This window comes from Lagenorhynchus albirostris, chromosome 11 (genome assembly GCF_949774975.1).
Source record: "Lagenorhynchus albirostris chromosome 11, mLagAlb1.1, whole genome shotgun sequence".
NCBI classification, from domain to species: Eukaryota; Metazoa; Chordata; class Mammalia; order Artiodactyla; family Delphinidae; genus Lagenorhynchus; species Lagenorhynchus albirostris.
The window spans coordinates 47,684,237-47,703,491 of NC_083105.1; the positions used below are offsets into that span (position 1 = coordinate 47,684,237).

General features: G+C 35.2%; 1 protein-coding gene across 6 annotated transcripts in view; it reads right to left on the reverse strand.

Annotated features, from left to right (window-relative positions):
* Positions 1-19,255, reverse strand: part of CPSF6 (cleavage and polyadenylation specific factor 6) — a 33,676-nt gene that overhangs the window by 8,212 nt on the left and 6,209 nt on the right. The window contains exons 2-11 of one of the 6 annotated variants that reach the window (XM_060165414.1): positions 17,314-17,523; positions 15,560-15,663; positions 10,908-11,053; positions 9,838-10,011; positions 9,598-9,708; positions 8,635-9,139; positions 6,414-6,529; positions 5,765-5,918; positions 3,283-3,475; positions 3,088-3,202 (exon numbers count right to left, since the gene is read on the reverse strand). In XM_060165414.1, coding sequence (XP_060021397.1) covers positions 3,286-3,475; positions 5,765-5,918; positions 6,414-6,529; positions 8,635-9,139; positions 9,598-9,708; positions 9,838-10,011; positions 10,908-11,053; positions 15,560-15,663; positions 17,314-17,523 — 1,710 coding nt within the window. In that variant the 3' untranslated portion in view covers positions 3,088-3,202; positions 3,283-3,285. Of the gene's footprint in view, positions 1-3,087; positions 3,203-3,282; positions 4,948-5,764; positions 5,919-6,413; positions 6,530-8,634; positions 9,140-9,597; positions 9,709-9,837; positions 10,012-10,907; positions 11,054-15,559; positions 15,664-17,313; positions 17,524-19,255 lie in introns of those variants that run through there. The other 5 variants (XM_060165415.1, XM_060165413.1, XM_060165416.1 and 2 more) reach the window with 5 other exon arrangements.

A 19,255-nucleotide genomic window follows, 5' to 3' on the forward strand; every position in this document is an offset into this window, starting at 1 on the left:
TAACATTAACTCTTGAGGAGATAAAAGCATCTTAACATTTACGCAAGAACTTTTGATTCTTTTGGCTTCCCCCTGCCAAATTAATGCAAAGCTATAAATTGAATAAGGAATGCAAAACACCCTAAATCTTGTGCAATGACAACAAAATCTAAGATCATGGTATTTGTGAAAGGAGAAAAGTAATCATACAGCAAAGGAAAGTATAGTTACTTAACCTATAGCCCGTATATGATGCTTAAAATCTAATCAAAGGAATGGATAATGATTTGAGAATGTAAACATCATGTGTCAGAGAGGAAAAGCATGAATAGAGTATTTAAAAAAATAATTTCAGTTCATTACTCTTCAGTATACAAAGAAAAGTGGAACTGTTAACAGAAATCGCTGAGTAGGGTTGTTCCCAGCAAGTAATAAGAGGAACACAAAAGAAAACAACTATGAAAACAAAATTATTTCTGTAAAAAGCATATAATCTTAAAACACTGAACTACTTTTGTTTTGCTCAGAGTGGTCTGAGAATAGAGGCAGAAATTACAGAATATGAAGCACAATATATTTACATGCTGAAATTTACAATACCGATATTCCCATTAAAATATTATATATTTGAACTTAGATATTCAATGCTTTTAGAAAAACTAATACATTTTTTAAATGAGAGAATGCAATTAACATTACCAACAGTTCAAACACACAAAAAAATTAAGATGGGACAGACATTAACAGCTTGCCAACATCATTTAAGTTTCCAGTTAAATTAAGAACTTGCCCTTTTAGCCATTCATCATCACTTTAATAATAGATTACATTATTGTTTTATTTGCATACAGACTTACTACTGACATTCACTTTAGCTTCCAAGTTACTCTTATTCCATTCAGTCCATTTAAGATTTACATGAAAGTTCAAAAGGACTCATATTTTAAAACTTCTAAAAAAGGTCAATAGACCTCATTATGATGGTGATTAAATGTGCAGATATTTTTTATTTGCTCAAAAAAGTTTTTCACTCAGATATATTTAATCCCAGTCCCTACCCATTTATTCACATCTATGTTCACAATAAATACTGTTTGGTATAGCAAAGGTACAATATTCCAGGATAACAGAATTTTTTGCACTGGAAATGCTTATGTAAAATTTTGCTTGGATGAAGGCACATAACAATATTACAACTCAATTCTGATTAATGCACAAACAAAACATGGGAATTTTGGTATGGTACACATCAGTGATTAAGAAAAAATGTCAACAATAGTTTGCAAGTTAGGAATTCATAGTTAATGTCTGAACGTAATGAAACTCAAACCATGATATAGTTAGGTGTACCCATTACCGGAATGTAATGTTAATTCAAAGTATTTAAAATTAACAATGGACCTTTCAGAAGGAGTTTACTTAACTATGCTAAAACCATTAAGAAGACTTGTTAATTAACTTTGGGTATAAACTGGCTCAGAATGCCCTTGATGGGCATATCCAATCTTGGAGATGACTGAAACTGTATGCAAGTTCCATTATCATGACTTCAGTAACTAGAAGCTTGTTGATAACTGACAAAGTCTAAATAAAAATATAAATTGAAGGACCTGTACCTTACTTTAAATGAAATGGCTGATATACGTTAAACATTTCCCTAAGTTGGCCACAATTCACCTTAAGCACTGATGGGCACTGAGAATTTTTTCATAAGATGGGATCAGATCTATAACTGGGGGGTGGGGTGGGCGGGAGTGGGAGAGGCAGAGGGCTACATCTTTAAAATTTAGTATTTAGTCTTACATGATACAACATTCAGTTCTTACATCCAAAAACAGTATCAATTTCAATAAGCTTAGTTTTAAAAATAAAAAGTTTTGCCTCATATTAAAATAATGTTTTGAGAATTATTTATGTTAAGTTCTATAATACAGTACATGGAGAACTATTTTAAAATTAAGGTTTTGATATATATTCAAAATGCATGGAAAAGTATTAAAACTTGCCTTTTTACTTCAAAAAGCCCTTAAAACTGTATAATGTAATAGGTTATTTGTGTACCATAAAAATAAGACTTACATGCTTATTTTCTAAGTAATATTACTTAAAAAGGATCTCGTTTGCTAAAATATATCTAAAGAAACTGTTATTTTGTCACAGAATTACATACAATCCTTTGATTTTGCCCATAACAATTTAAATACTAACAATTACCATAATTGAATTTTCAATATTTCCCAATTTTATTTTATGGAAAATAATCATGTAAAGAGTAATTACCAATAAGGGGTTTGTTTTAGCCTAATTTATTTTGGATATGCCACCAACATATGAAGAAAAAAAAAATCTGTTTACAGAATAACCTTTGTGTCACATGCACAAGCCTTATAGTGCCCTCTCCCCACTTTTCACATGAATAAACGCTGTTCACAAATATAAAAATAAAATTACACGTGAAAATGAAGTATAAACAGACAACTCTTCCCGCTTTATGAAAAATGTACACAATAGTTTTAAAATACAGAAAAAAAAGACACAATGATTATGGTTTATGAATGAAACATCAAAGAAAATTATTTCAAGGTTATTCTAACCTGGGATGTATGATTTGATACAATTTAAAATTCTCTATATGGAATACCCTGAATCCATTTTAATTGAGTAACTTTCTTATCTTCTTTGCAAATTAAAGAATACTGTTTCTTTTCTTTTAAAAACAAAACCCAGATGGCAGGAAAAGTGTCTTTTCTAAAAAAAAAAAAAAAAAAAAAGAAAAAAAAGTTTTTCTCAATGCTGAGAAACCACCCTCCTATATTCTTCCTGTATTATAAACTATTATACTGTCAAATTTTCTTTAAAATTTTTAGGGATAAATAAAGTTAGTTCAAGGAAAGAAACTTTATTTTTTGAAGTCCAAGCATACTATATATAGTATGAATTAACTCCCTATATTTTATATTTTAAATCACATGAAAACTATGTATGTGATTAAGAGAATTCCAATTTTTAGATTTTTAGAAGTAGACAATGAGTCCTCTTGATTATTTCTTAGGACCATTAACAACCTGAAACCTAAAAGCTGTAGCTCAAGCAAGCAACACAATATTTAAGGATAAGAGGTCAAAATGTTTACCTGTTATTACTCACCTGTCATTTATCTCAGATGTTTCCAGAAGATTAAATTCAGAACAAGTAGTTGAACCATGTAAAATGTGGGTATATACTGCATAAACAATAGCCTCGGAGTTATAATTACTATTAATAATACATATGTTAAATACAACAGGAACAAGGAATACCCACCTTCTAACGATGACGATACTCGCGCTCTCGGTCGCGCTCTCGATCGCGGTCCCGGTCCCGGTCCCGGTGTCTCTCTCGTTCTCTGCTTCTCTCTCTGTAATAATCATCATGACGATCTCTACTGCGGGATTTATGACGCCGACTCTTTTCTCGTGATCTACTATGATCCCTTTCTCTTGATCGTTCACGTCTTCTAAAAGAAATTACTGGATTAATGCTCTCCATAATTAGATAGCTTAAAAAGATATTCAATATTTTGGTGTTTAAAAATACCTACGGCAAAAAATAACTTATAAATCTAATTTAAACTAAAATATCCTGAACTGCCAATAATGATTTACTCACGTACAAGCATGAACTAGAAACCCCATTTTTAAAAACATTCACCCGGGACTTCCCTGGTGGTCCAACGGTTAAGACTCCTCGCTCCCAATGCAGGGGGGTCCTGGGTTTGATCCCTGGTCAGGGAACTAGATCCCGAATGCCACAACTAAAAATCGCATGTGCCGCAACTAAGGCCCGGCGCAGCCAAATAAATAAAAATTGGGAACCAGACACACCATGGCAATACACCATATCATCTATTACATCTATTATAACTAGCAGCCTAAAACAGACATGTAGTATTTACTGAATGAAAAGCAGAAAGGTAAAGGAGAGAAAATTTCAAAGGACTTGTGTTTCAAGCTAAAGAACATACAGAAGGTAGTTTTTTAGACACAAAATTCATGAAATCACTCAATATATAATGAGACTTAAATACATAAAACTACCACCCATTAATACATGTTACCTAAACCTATATGTAAATATCAATTTTACATTTAAAACTAGCCAAAATATGGTTCATCATGAGTGTTACCCCACTAAGAAACTTCCTAATGAAATATATTCGTAGGTATGCTTGGGGGGTGGTGGTGCTGAGGGGCATGGTGGGAAGCAGAGAAGAAACTTAGTAAACATGACCACCAGAAAAGACTGAGATACTATTCTCATTTTTATTTAATAAGGAGAAATGTTTCATGAACTGCCTTTAAAAACAACAACAAAAAACAGGTACTTTAACCAGAGTATGTATCTTAGAAATCCTACTATTCTAAATTCTGAAATTCACAACAAGGAAATAACAACTGGCTATTAGTTTAATCTCTATTTTGTATTTCTGCACCAGACAGCTCAACTTAGCAAACATTATTAAGTGCTAAGCCTGTGATTAAAGTAGAAGTTATTATTCTGGACTTAAATAGTTAAAAGAAGACTATATAAGATACGGTCTTCAGCTGTAACAAATGTGTTCAGGTCCAAACATCTTTATACTGGGTCAAAAAGGTAATAATCATAAAGTTGTGGACTATGACAAAGACAAGCTCTCTTTTCCTAACTTAATGAAGACAACTCTACCACTAGATAAAGTACACTAAAGACCTGAAAGTATCATGTCAAGGTTAAAGATCTACCTTTTGAAAATATGTAAAATTTCAAGGTTAGCAGTAATGCCAAAAAAAGGAACTGCCTAATCAAAATAAAAATACTAAGAAATAGATTATTAACTCCTTTGTTCAAGAAATATTTATTTAGCACCCAATCTGAACCAAGCACTGTTTCATCATTACAAATATTGTAGCGAACAAGACAGGTAAGGTCCTTTCCATCTTTCGATGTGTTCTAGTGAAAAAAAATGTGCATTAGTAACAAGTAAGAATAGACTGTAGTAAGTATTATGAAAAATAAACAGAATGAACATGACAGAATAACCTGAGAGAAGACCCCTCTTAGCAAGTTAGATTGAGTTGAGGCATGAAGGATAAGGAGCCAGCTATTAGAGCCAGGGAAAAGGGACTCCCAGCAGAAGAAATACGAAGTACAAAAACAGCAAGGTGGGCATAAATACCAAGTACAAAAACGGTGAGGTGCGGCTTCCCTGGTGGCGCAGTGGTTGAGTCTGCCTGCCGATACAGGGGACATGGGTTTGTGCCCCAGTCCGGGAAGATCCCACATGCCGCGGAGCGGCTGGGCCTGTGAGCCATGGCCACTGAGCCTGCGCGTCCGCAGCCTGTGCTCCACAACGGGAGAGGCCACAACAGTGAGAGGCCCGCGTACCGCAAAAAACAAACCCAAAACAAAACAGTGAGGTGGGCAAGTGCTTGATGTGTCAAGAAGAAAAGGGAGACCAATGTGGCGAGAGAACAGTGAGCCAGAGGAGAGGTACACAGTGAGGCTGAAAAGACAGGTAGAACTATATCACACAGCACTTCAATATTTACAGTCTTATTCTAAGAATAACTGGAAGCCACTGAAGGGTTTTAAGCAAGCAAACATCTAACATTTGATTTAGGGTTTAAACAAAAACAATAACAAGATCACACTAGCTGCTAAGTAAACAGTAATAAGTAAAATCAAAGTCCTATAAAGTCCCAAACACAGTATTTTTTCTATTTGCAAAGCAGCAGTTTTAAACAGACATGAGACAGGAAAGTTTTACCTTGATCCAGAACCATAAGACTTGGATTCAATTCCATGAAGGCAATCTTGCAAAGAGCTAATAAGAACTTTGCAACGATCATCAGCAGATACTTTGGATTGTTTAATTAAAGAAATTGCAGTTACCAATGTCTCAATAGCACTCCCATAATCACCTGTGAGTGGAAGGAGAGGGGCCGAAGTCAAATAAATTTTGTTTTCAAAATACCACCAAACCATTTGGGGCAACCATTTTACAAAAGGAATGCACTTTAAAATCACTACAGAAGATGTCTTAACTTTTCTCAGAGTTTCACCATTCTGAAAGGCTTTAATGTACATGAAGTTAACACCACTTGTTACTATTATAGCTGTGTGAAACACATAATCATTTAGTAAATATGAGAATAAATGAGCTGCCTTAAGGTCCCTGAGCCATTAAATGTCAGGGCTAATATTTAAATTTACACCTAAAATTTTTAAATTAGGAGTTTTTCCACTACACTGTGACATACAGTTCCCTTCAATGCCTTTTAAATAAAGTATAGGTAATGATTTGTAAATATAAAAATAACTACTACATGTAGATGACTCATCTTCAAGACTGTACTTTTTAGGTCATTCCTAATAACATAAATAAGAAATGTTAATACAGAAAGAAATATACAAACCAGCACTGGCATCAGACACAGCTCTTGAAATAGCACTGCTTGAGATTGCCCTATTTCTATTCATGATTTCTTCAAACTCAGCTTCACTCAATGGTGTTCTTGCAGTATCCATTTCCCTGTAAAATCGAAATAAACCTTAAATCATACTCAAAAGATTTTCTAAATTAGTCACAATAGTGTAAAGCAATTCAAATAATTGCTTTTGACAAGTGCCTTAGAGCTAATAGTTACTTTTTCAGATTGAAATGTGATCTTTTTCCTACGAAGAGAAGGTCTAAGCAAAATTCCCTTATCTTTCAGCTGAAATAAAGTAGCAACTTAGAAACCTCATCTTTCTGGAGGCCAGAAATTATGTACTTACATAAGTATAATATACTATTTTTTCAGTCATACAAAAACAGATATAATAAATTGTTCTGATGTCCCGACACATATGTATATCTAAACAAAAAATCCTGACTGCAAAAAATACAACCCTACACTATCAAGGGATGGAATTTGGTTTCATTTATATTTGGATCCTCTAGGTGCCAAGGCCCAATTCATAAGAGAAGGATAATAAATGTCTGTTAGACTAATAAAATTTCAGGAGGGAGAAGACTTTAGACTTATCTTGTTTGCCACTGAATCCCTAGAAGGATATCTGGCAAATAAAAGGCACTCAGTACCTGTAAATATTTGTTGGAAAAAAACAGTAAAATCCCAAGATTTTCTAAAGCTGCTGGACAACTTTAAAAATTGTGACTGCATGTGCAGTATAGGAAAAGGTAAACTTTTTGCCATCTTAGTTATTAGTTATTAGGTAGGATGTTGAACTGAGGTAAGCAGTAGCAGTTCATTCTAATGAAATGAGGAAACAGCTAATATAACCTTCTTCATGTTTATAAGGTATTATTGTTATTCCCAAAACTTTATAAACAGCCCAACCAAATCACAAGTTGTTCAAAATCCATGTATGATTTCAATTAATTTCTGTGACTCATACCCATCTGATCCCCTAAAAAAAAAAAAACCCACGCAAGATAATCAGTTTTCTCCAATTTTCAATTAAAAATTACTCAATAATAACTAAAAATATATACACAAATGTATTTTAAGAAAAACTGACACTGTAGAAATTCTATTATGTTAGAAAAAAGACATGAGATTCAAATTTTAAACTGTCAAACCAAACCACCTAACCCACCCCTATACACCGAGTGGACACTTAATAGGTAGTTGCTCACTGAAATTAAGCTGAACAGGAGAAAAGTTGTGCTACCTTCCTAGTTATAACGTTTTTCAAAAGAAAACGAAGCAATTTTGGCAGTCACATAAAGACACAAGCTCTATGGTAAATAACTGTCAGGAGACTTTGTTTACAACATCAAATTTATTTCCCTGGCCCTGTGCAACTGTATGGAATTAGGCAGATGCTCAAATCCATCCCTGCAGAACACTGTCAGACAAAACAAAATACAAAGTCATTCAACAGTGATAGTTAAAGAATATAAAATCAAATGATAAACTCAAAAGAAACTGAACGGGGCAAATTCAAGTAGTTCTTAGAGATTAATCTCTAGATTATGATTTGAGTATGGATAGCTTTAAAAGTATTTTGAAAGGGGGCTTAGGGATCACTTAGTTCCACCGTGACTTCCATGCAGCTTTTTTCTAAGGATTGCCATTAACCATTTTAATTTCCATAAAGTCTGTATTTTACAAGTCTTTGTCTACCCAAATATGCTTGTAAATTATTTAATGTTCCCATTTTAATTAAAAGTTAGTAATTCTGCTACTCAGGACTCCTGATAAGCATGAGATAATCAACAGTACCTATCTAATAAACTGACCTAATTCCTAAACCAATGAAGAAACTTTAGCATTCTATGTAATGTCATCAATGGTAAATGAGATTGACTTTAAAACCTTGAAAAAAGCTTAAGGATCCCATTTGCTCGCTTAAATTATCTTTATTAACCTCTTTTAACTTAAAAATGATGAAAACAAAGTGACTTGCCCTAAAATCACATGGCTGTATAAGTGGCAGAGCTGGATTATTCCCAACCCCGTTCAGTATGTTTTTCACCATATCACACTGCTTCTTCTAAGAGAAAACAATACAAAAAATTATGTACCTGGAGAAAAGGTCATGATTTTTTTAAAACTTCACTGACAGAGAAAAATACCTTTTGCAGATCAAATACACCAAGTCTACTTTTATAGATACATACTAACTTACCTTCCAGGAGGCCCATAGTCACCCCTATCATATGGTGGAGGCCGGCCATATGGATCCGTTGGTGGTGGACCCCGGCTATCTGATGTAGGCATGCCGCTGTTAGTTGGTGGAGGAAAGAAAGCGGGGTTCACATGTGGAGCTGGTGGTGGGGCACCTGGAGGTGGTCCAGGAAGATGCGGAGGAGGAGCGAGTGTAAGGGGTGGCCCAAGAGGGCCAGGTGGGCGAGGTGGAAAGGGGCCTGGAGGTGGAGGTGGTCCCTGTTGTGGAGGTGGTGGACCAGGAGGGGGGCCGTAGCCTGGAACTGGAGGTGGAGGCCCAGGAGGAAGCGGACCCAATGGAGGCTGCCCAAAAGGTTGTCCAGGAAAAAGAACTGGTGGTGGAGGGCGATCTCCTCGATTAGGAGGCCCAGCTAAAGGAGGAGGCAGAACCTGACCAGGAGGTGGAGGACCTGGTGGACCGGGTGGGCCTGGAGGACCTAAGGGTGGACGTGGTGGAGTCTGTCCAGCTATAGAATAAAGGGGAGAGAGAGAGAGAGAGAGAGAGAGAGAGAGAAAAAAAAACACTTCAATAAGGCAGTTTGTCTTCACGCCAAAATTATACTTTTAAAGCGTAACTCATAGACCAAGACTCATTCTCTTTAAATGCAACCCATATGGTAAATGCTACACTAACAATTACAAAGGTGAAGTTTATCCTTACACATTTAGCTAGCTCAATTTATGCTTAAGAAAAACTACTGAAACAAAAACTTTAATAGATTACATTGCTTAGAGATAGTTTCCATCTTTCAGCGTACACACACTTCTTACAGTGAAATCACCCACCTTATAGTCTACTCTGATGCCAAGCTAGAAAGTGAAACAAGGAAAAATGGTCTTGAAAGGATTTTTTAAGAGGTAAGAAAATAAGACGGATGTAAATATTCTATATATAAGTCAAGCAAGTTTGGAGAAAAATAAAGACCTTTTAGGCCAAAAATGGGTATTTCCTCTATGCTGTGCCCCATATGCCATGGAATCCTAGTTTCCAGGAACAAAGGCCGAGTTCCTTTAACAAGATGCTTGATCAAATTTCCTGGATTCCAAAAATAGCATAACAAGGAGAGTAAGTCACATTAATAATGCATTACTTGAAAAAGAGAGAAAAGGAAAAGAGGTATTAGGTAGACACATTTTATCCATGGTAATTTAAGAAAAATTTTACCTGGAAAAGGTGGAGGTGGCCCTCCTGGTCCTGCTGGCCCAGGAAATCTGTCCCCACCAGGAACAGCCCCTGGAAAACGGGCCCGTCCTCTACCACCTTGTGGAAAGGCTGCACGTGAACTGCCTCCCGGAGGACCAGCTTTACCTTCCCCAGACATTTGTCCTGACTGTGTAGCTGCAAATATCCAAATACTCATAAATAGCATTTATTAAAATAGCTGATACATAACCACTGTTAGATATTAGAAACAACTCTATTTCAAAGTTCATTTACACTATATACTAACTTGCAGATGCCTTGGGCCTGTCCAAACTACATGAGAAGTACCAGTTTAGGAAAACATTCATATCTATTTAAGCTCTTTTGAAGCCTCAAAAGATCCAGGCTTAAATGTATTTCCAATAAGCAAACATGAGTTACTTTCAAAAAACCAGTACTCTGCAGCGGCCAAGACCAAAATTCTCCAACAGAAATCTAAATGTCAGTAAGTATAAATCATTTAAATTTTGTAACATTCGTCAGTTGAGTGTTAAGTGCTAGAACATTGAAACAACCACTTGAATTTCTGTTAATTGCCTGATCATCCATTTATCTCTTTAAGTGATAACATTTTTAAGTGTATAATGGCAAATCTTCTCTATAGTCACTTTACTAAGCAGTGAAAGGTCTTGGTGCTAAGCAGAAAATCAACAATACTTTCTGATTATCAATGGTTCCTCCTCCACCATAACAGACACCCACATAACTTTCCTTCAATCTAAGGATTAGAATGTAGTTTCTTCCTTTTTTTACGATGGGAATGACAGGGCTACAGAACTTGCACACTGTTGTATAATGCTGGGTCTGTGACATCTAGAGAAAAACGGGAGTAGGTTCCCAGTACACGGGACCAGTCATAATCGGTAATTTATATCAAATTCAAAGCATGGACTTTCTAAAATGGATTCTCCAATGAACTAAATACTAACTATAAATATTAAGATGACTTCTCCAATATAACATCTAACAAATGCTAGCAAGATTAGTTAAAATGTACAACTTTTAATAAAAGCCTTTGAGGGGTTGCTTACTTTTCCTGGACTGCATTTCAAATTGACTCAGGAACTGTTTATTGCATGGAGTTACAACAGGATTCTGACCATGAAGTTCTCTTTTAGGCAACAGATCCATTAACTTTTTTGAGGATGCTTCAGATCCAACACCAACAAGGGCAAACCTAAAAGAAGTTTAAAGGGGTGTGGGTAGAAAGTGAGGAGGGATTAACTGTTATTACTCTTATTAAAAAGGAAATGGTCTGAATTTAATTTTACCTAAGAAAACGGAAAATATTTCTTAGAAATATACAAAGCTCACACTTTGATCTTTAACTTTTTTTTTATAACAACACATCATACTACCTACTCACTTTAAGTGTATAGAATTCAGTGGTTTATTTTTTTTAGCATATTCAGAATTTTACAAACATCACCACAATCAATTTTAAAAACAATTTTCATCACTCAAAAAACTCCCCGTAACTGTTAGCTGTCACTCCATTTCTTCCCATCCTCCAACCCTAATGAATCACTAATCCACATTCTGTCCCTACAGATTTGCCTATTCTGGACACTTCATATAAATGGAATTATACAGTATGTGGTCTTTTGTGATTGGCTTTTTCCACTAAGCGTAATGTTTTCAAGGTTTATGCATGTTGTAGCATGTGTCAGTGCTTAATTCCTTTTCATGGCTGAATAATATTTCATTATATGGATATACCACATTTCCCAAAAATTGACAGACATTTGGGTTGTTTCCACTTTTTTCATTATTATGAATAATGTCACCATGAAAAGATGCTCAATACCATTAGCCAACAGGGAAATGTAAATTAAAACCACAATGATACCATTTCACATTCACTAACCAAAAAGACAATTAACAAGTGCTGGTGAGGATGTGCAGAAAACTAGAACCCACATACACTGATGGAAAATGTAAAGTAGTGCAGCCACTTTGACAAACATCCCAGCAGCTCCTTAAAAGGTTAAATACAGAGTTAAAAATACAATCCAATAAATCTTCTCTCCTGGGAGTTCCCTGGTGGTCTGTCTAGTGGTTAGGACTTGGCGCTTTCATTGCCGTGGCCCAGGTTCAATCGCTGGTTGGAGAACTGAGATCCTGCAAGCCTCATGGCAGAAAAATAAATCTCCTCGTGTATACGTGTACCTAACAGAATTGCAAATACATGTTCACATAAATTGGTACATGAATATTCACAGGGGCATAATTTATAAGAAAAAAAGGAAACTATAAATATTTATAAATTTAACTTCTTTCACTAAATATTTGTCTGTCTATATGAAAGGGTGGTTCTGGAACAGTGCCAAATCATATGGGGACTACAGTGTAACCTATCTTTTTTTCACATGCTATGCTGATGTTATTATTTACCAGTATTATTACAGAGTTCCCTGTTTACACAATTAACATATATAAATCAGGTATAATGTATTGGACCAATAATAAACCTCCCCCCAAACAAGACAAAAAAAGTTAATAGTGCAATTTAACCTATTGTTGGCTCCCAGAGAATTTGCACCTTAGAATGAAGAAGAAATGGGATGCTTAGTACACAGTTTCCACAGTCAGATCCCATCTCCATGTGCTTCTCAAAGTATGAGTAGCTCACTTTGCTTATGATAATCTATCTAGTGTTTAAAAATACAAAATTATTTTTCAAAATTAACATTTTATAAAACAGCCCCAAATTCAAGCTATTTAATCAAGTAGTAGCAGTGGTAGAAGATATAATAACAGTGTAACCTATTTAGATGAAAGAAACAATTTCCTTAAAAAAAAAAAAGAAAATATATGCTCATGCAAAAACTGGTATATGAATATTCATAGGGGTCTTATTCATAATAGCAAAAATGGAAACAACCCAAATGTCCACCAAATGATGGATGGGATTTTTAAAATGTGGTGTATCCACATGGTGGAATATTATTTAGCTATAAAAAGAAATTAAGTACTGACACATGCTACAACATGATGAACCCTGAAAACATTATGCTAAGTGTAAGACGCTAGTCACATGGGACCACATTCTTTATGATACCATTTCAGAATAGGCAAATCCAGAGACAGATTGCTAATGCATATGGGATTTCCTTTGGGGGTGATTAAATATTCTGGAATTAGACAGTGGTAATGGTTGTATAACTTTATAAATAAACTAAAACCCACTGATTTGAAGACTCTATAATGATGAATTTTATAGTATGTGAATTATATCTCACTAGGAAAAATAAAGTTAAAATAGAAAAAAAAAAATGAATGAGCGTCAACTCACAGTTATACAATATTCTAAATTATTCTCAGAAGAACTCTTAGGAGCCTTTTCTCCCTGGTATTCAAAATTGTCCTTTGGGACTTCCCCGGTGGCCCACTGAATAAGACTCCGTGCTCCCAATGCAGGGGACCCAGGTTCGATCCCTAGTGGGGGAACTAGATCCCACACGCACGCCGCAACTAAGAAGCCTCCATGTCGCAACTAAGAAGCCTGCCTACTGCAACTGAGTCTGCATGCTGCAACGAAGATTCCACATGTCACAACTAAGACCCAGCACAGCCAAAATTAATAAATAAATATTTTTTAAAAAACTAGATCCTTGGGGCTTCCCTGGTGGCACAGTGGTTGAGAGTCCGCCTGCAGATGCAGGGGACATGGGTTCGTGCCCCGGTCCGGGAAGATCCCATATGTTGCGGAGTGGCTGGGCCCGTGAGCCATGGCTGCTGAGCCTGTGCTATGCAACGGGATAGGCCACAACAGTGAGAGGTCTGCGTACTGCAAAAAAAAAAAAAAAAAAAAAAAAAAAACTAGATCCTTGGGGTTCCTGGTGGTGCAGTGGTTGAGCCGATGCAGGGGACACGGGTTTGTGCCCCGGTCTGGGAAGATCCCACATGCCGCGGAGCAGCTGGGCCTGTGGGCCATGGCCGCTGAGCCTGCGCATCCGGAGCCTGTACTCCGGAACGGGAGAGGCCACACAGTGAGAGGCCCGCGTACCACACACACACACAAAAAAAACTAGATCCTTGGTCAAAAAAGTCTGCTGTCTGATTCAAGATTATCTTGGGTCACAACATTTAGAAACAATTTAATTAAGTCACTAATTTAACAAACATTTATTGAGCACCACCTCCTATATCCCAGGCACCATTCTAGGGTTAGGGATACAACAGTGAGCCAAGCTCTTACGGAGGTTACAATCTAAACCTAGTAGGAGACAAGACAATAAACGAGTAAAATACATCATAAGAAAAACTAAAAAAAGGAAACAGTGATGGGGGCAGAAGGTCTTGCATAGGGTGGCCAGGGAAGGGAACTCAAGCAAAATCCTGAATGAAGTGAAAGATCCCAAATGTTGACATTTTGGGAAAAAATAAACCAAAAAGAAGAAACAGTGTAAAGGTCTTAAGTAGCAATGTGTTTGAGGAACATCAGAGACTAATGTGGCTGAAGCAGCATAGGAAGGCAAAGAGTAGTAGGAGATGAGGTCAGAGAGGTAGTGGGGAAACTGGTCTTAGTGCCTTGTAGGCCACAGTGAAGATTCTGGGTTTTACTCTGAATAAAATAGATAACCATTAGAAGATTCTGAGCAGGCAAATATTGATGTCACTTTTTTTCAACTTCTGCTATGTGTCATGTATACAGACTGTAGAGAATCAGAGTGAAGGCAGGAACACCACGTAAGAGGCTATTACAGAAATTCAAGTAAGAGAGAACAGTGGCTCGGATCAGGTAGTAGAAGTGAAGTTCATGAAAAGCAGTCAGACTCTGTACGCATTTTGAAAATATTCCTAGTTACTGAAAACTGGCATATTAAACAATATAAAGTAAGTACATTAAGCATATTTTTTCTTTATTATTCTGCATCTAGCAAATTATCTTTTAAAAAGTCAAAAATCTGAACCTAAAGATTTATATAAAATGAAGCCTGCCACAACATTATTTATAATAGGCAAAAACTGGAAACCCAAATAACCAAAAATTAGAATGGTAAAATAAATTACAGTAGCATACAAGGTATGATGGAAAGAACTTAATACACTAGGGAAGATGTATGTTTAAGTGTTAAATATTTGTTTTACTCCGTGTATCAAATACATTATAAAACCTGAGTTGTAATTCTATTGTTTTTGCAGTAAAAATTTAAAAACCTGAAAGTATGTTCACTAAAATGTCAAGAGCGATCATCTATGGATGATGAGATTGTGGCTTTTTATTTTCTTACGTTTCGACATCTGTATTTTATAATGATCCCGTAATGATCCTACCTCATTTGTGTAGTTTAATAGTTTAAAAAAATAAAGCAAAACATCCATGTTACATTATTCTTCAGTTGCCCATCTTCCACTATCCCTTAATTACAGGGATAGCAATGCTTCTTCAAACTGTCATTTCAAAAATCATTTCAACCATAGATGGAGAAAATTCAGGAAAACTGGAAAAGAGACCTAATCTATCTACACTCCCAGCTCCACTAGTTTTAGTGAGGTAGATCACAGGATACATGAAATGAGTATGAATCTTTGTCCAAGAACCTCCTGACAATGTAGAAATAAAACATCCTACACATGTGTAGTTAGCATTAACTTCAAGGAAAGTTACCCCCAAAATTGTAATCACTAGCTACTAACTTCCACTAGGGAAAAGAAAGAATTAAAACAAAATTCTTACCCCTTTGACTGGCCATTTGCCCGATTTTCAAAAAATTTTATCTCCAAAATATCATTTACGCCCAAAGAATGAACTGCTTCAGTTAAGTCTTCATCTGTTGTCCACTGCAAGATATTTCCCCCTCATTAACCATCAAAACATATCCAAGATTTTTACTGTTTCCATTTATTTTTTAAGGGTAAACTCAGGATAAACAAGAGAAAATGCTCAGTGCAAATTAAGTACAATTACTGCCAGTCAGCCTTCAATTTTTAAATAGCACAAAAGCACCTGAGGATATAATTTTATCCCTTGATAAGAGTTTTGGAAATTAGAAGCTACATACCCTTAGAGAGAACATAGATTTTTTTTTTTTTAAACTCTTAATGAGTTTTTGGTCTCTTCCAGCTTTCAACTGCTACAACTTTAAATTTTCAATAAAACCAATGTCACTTGTCACTTCCTTTCCTTAAAGGAAATTATTTGGGGAAATAAACTCCATCTTATGTTTCAATGCAAGATGGAAAAAAACAAAACAAAACAAAACATCTAACATGTATTGAGTACCTACCATGTACTTTATATCAACTTTAATTCTTAAAACATAAAAGTCCTATATCACTCCCATTTTACACATGGGATAGAGAGGTTATAGAGAGGTTAAAGAGCTTTTCCAAGGTTATAAAACTAACGTATGTAAAAACTAAGATTCAGAGGCTTACTTAGCAACCATACTCTTCATAACTACATTGCTACTGTCTCCAATATTTAAAAATTGCTCAGGGGCTTCCCTGGCGGGCCAGTGGTTAAAACTTTGCCTTCCAATGCAGGCGGTGTGGGTTCAATCCCTGGTTGGAGAACTAAGATCCCACATGCCTCAGAGCCAAAAAACCAAAACATAAAACAGAAGCAATACTGTAACAAATTCAATAAAGACTTTAAAAATGGTCCATATCAAAAAAAAAAAAAAACCCAAAAAACTTAAAAAAAAAATTTCTTCAGACTGGGTAGTGGGAGATAGATCAATTAGTTTTTTAAAAATGTAAACATTTAAAAATAAAATGCTATTAAGGAAATGGAACAGTAACAAGTTTTGATTTCTAGACAACTAAAAAATTTTCAATTATGTGTAACAAATGCTTCTAAGTAGAGATGCAAAAATTCTATAGAACTATTTTAGTAAATATTTAAGATTTAATACTAATAAAATATAGATAACACTGAACATCCAGCTAATGAAACTCCCAACCAATAATAATCCTACAGTCTCATAAATAACCCAAATTAAAATACAATGTACATAGCAGCATTTCCATAAAGCAGATTTCAAATTTATGAGCAAAAATGAAACTCAACACGTCTGTAGTATGATTTAGATAATGAAAACTCTTAAAACCAGGAGGTGTACTGTGTTTCTCTCCTGCACTTCTGAATCTCGGTTTGAGACCTTTATGTGAGCATTTTTCTTTGTAAAACTGGGATAGCTGAAGTGTAGGAGTAGTAAAATAAAAAGAATTGATTTGAAGATAAAATCGAACTATATTTAACTGGAATCTCTACCAAAACAAGTTGAATGTCTACAAAATTCAGAACTAGAAGATTTGGAATTTACGATATTTTAAAGGTACTTGTATTTCCCTCCTCGTTGCATAAGGAAGCATGTAGAACCAATCTAGTAACTTCAAATTCTTATTTTATAAAACTGGAGAAAACCAACTGCTGAAGCAGTTTGAAATCAATCACCTATGCTTTTATTCATATGTTAAGTCACTTACCCATGTTAGATTTCCAATATATAATGCAATTCTCTTTCCAGTATATGTATAGACAACATTTGGTGCTGCTCCTTTACCCACATCATCACCAACAGTTGGTGGGAGAGTATCCATGTAATCCCGATCTTCTGGGGCATCTCCATTATTTGCAGATGGAGAGATGACATCATCATACAAATCTATCTGATCATGCCCACCATATTCAGCTTCCTGAGATACAGAAATAATGCTCTAGATTATACAATAGTCAGACTACTACTAAACAGATTTGAATGCAAATTCATTCAACTATTTTGTTTTAAACATTTGGTAGAAGACAGAAACAGCCAAAGATCTCAGTACAAATCTTTTCACTTTATGCCACAGACGTATTCTTCTTGAACAGTGCCTATAAAGCGAATTTCTATACAATCAATCCTATTTTCCCACCGATATTTATTATAATACAGGAAATAACATTCCTCTAGGAATAGAATAACATGTAGACAAAATAAAGTAATAATAAAAAACTTTCCATGGAAATAAAATACTCTAAAAGTAACAACACATGAATACAAATAGATGGGCTTACATTTTTTTGACACAAAAATATCACAAAAATCAGAGCCATTGCAAATATTTTAATATTTAACAGAAAAATACAACTATTGTTTTCTTTGGTATTCAGTATCTTGCTTCCCAACTCTGAAAGCTATTAGTTTTAGAAAAAGCATAGTGAGCTAAGCCACAGGAAAGGGATAAAGAAATGTGGGTATGTAAATGATTCCGTATGTCACAACAAATGAACAGGGGAAAGAGAAACAATAAATAAAACACAGGTTAAACTATCCAAATTAGTATCTATTAATAGTTTCATTATTCTCCGTCAACAAAGAGTTAATGCTTACCTGACTTCTTAGTCAATTGGCAAAAGATATCTACATAGCCAAGAGAAAAGGGATACGAACAAGGATCTAGTAAAGCTTTGCCATTGTCAGCAGCAGAATTAAAGCAATGCTAGTAGATGCCACTTACATGCCCAAGTGATATGCAAGTAAGAGGTAAACGAAAAAAAAGCAAATATGTGAACAGGAGAAAAATGGAAAAATAGGGTTCAATCTGTAAATAAGCACAAGAAAAATGAAATGCAGGTACTGGCAGAACACTGAACACCATTTAAATTGCCTTTGGTAACAGTTACTGGGCCACAGGCTTGACTAGCCAGTATCAGAGGAAAAGTTCTATTTTTATCTTCCTCCCTTTCCACCGCCAAGTACCTAGATGGATGTGAACTATTTTATTCTTATGAGGTAGAATATTTGAGATAATAAGGGAAGAGAGGCAATTACACTTAGGAAACAATAAACTTAAAGAGTTCAGACATAACTCATATCATCTCCATTAATACAATTCACTAAGGATGAATACAAATGGCACATAAGGAAAAGCTAATAGTTTTAGGGACTATTATATGGATAAAGAATGACACAGAGAAGATATCTGTGATGACTGTGAACAGATCAACAAAATATTTTTATTATAGGCCCCAAGGGAACATGGCTGTTGTTTTGTTATTCAGAAGGAAGCCAGAAAAAGATTTTTTAAAAAAGAAACAGAAAAAGAAGAAAAAAGTCTAGAAGGGGAAATACCACTTATAACGCATAGCCAAAGGGACCTGAAATTTGTAAAGTCATTTCAGGTAACCTTCTGCATAACGAAGTTATCCAATTTACTGATTATGTAACAGAATCTCTACATAACATTGTTAACCAGGTTGAATGTCTGTAACATTTAACAAGGAACAAAAATCTCAAGGTAAGTCAGAGAACAAAACCATCATTAGCAATGGGCAGAAACTAAGACCACAAGTCACTGAATAATGCCATAATTTTGTTTGTACAGCAATACCAAAATAACCTTTGAGAACTGAGTTTTCAAAAACCAAGCAACATGATCAAATCGC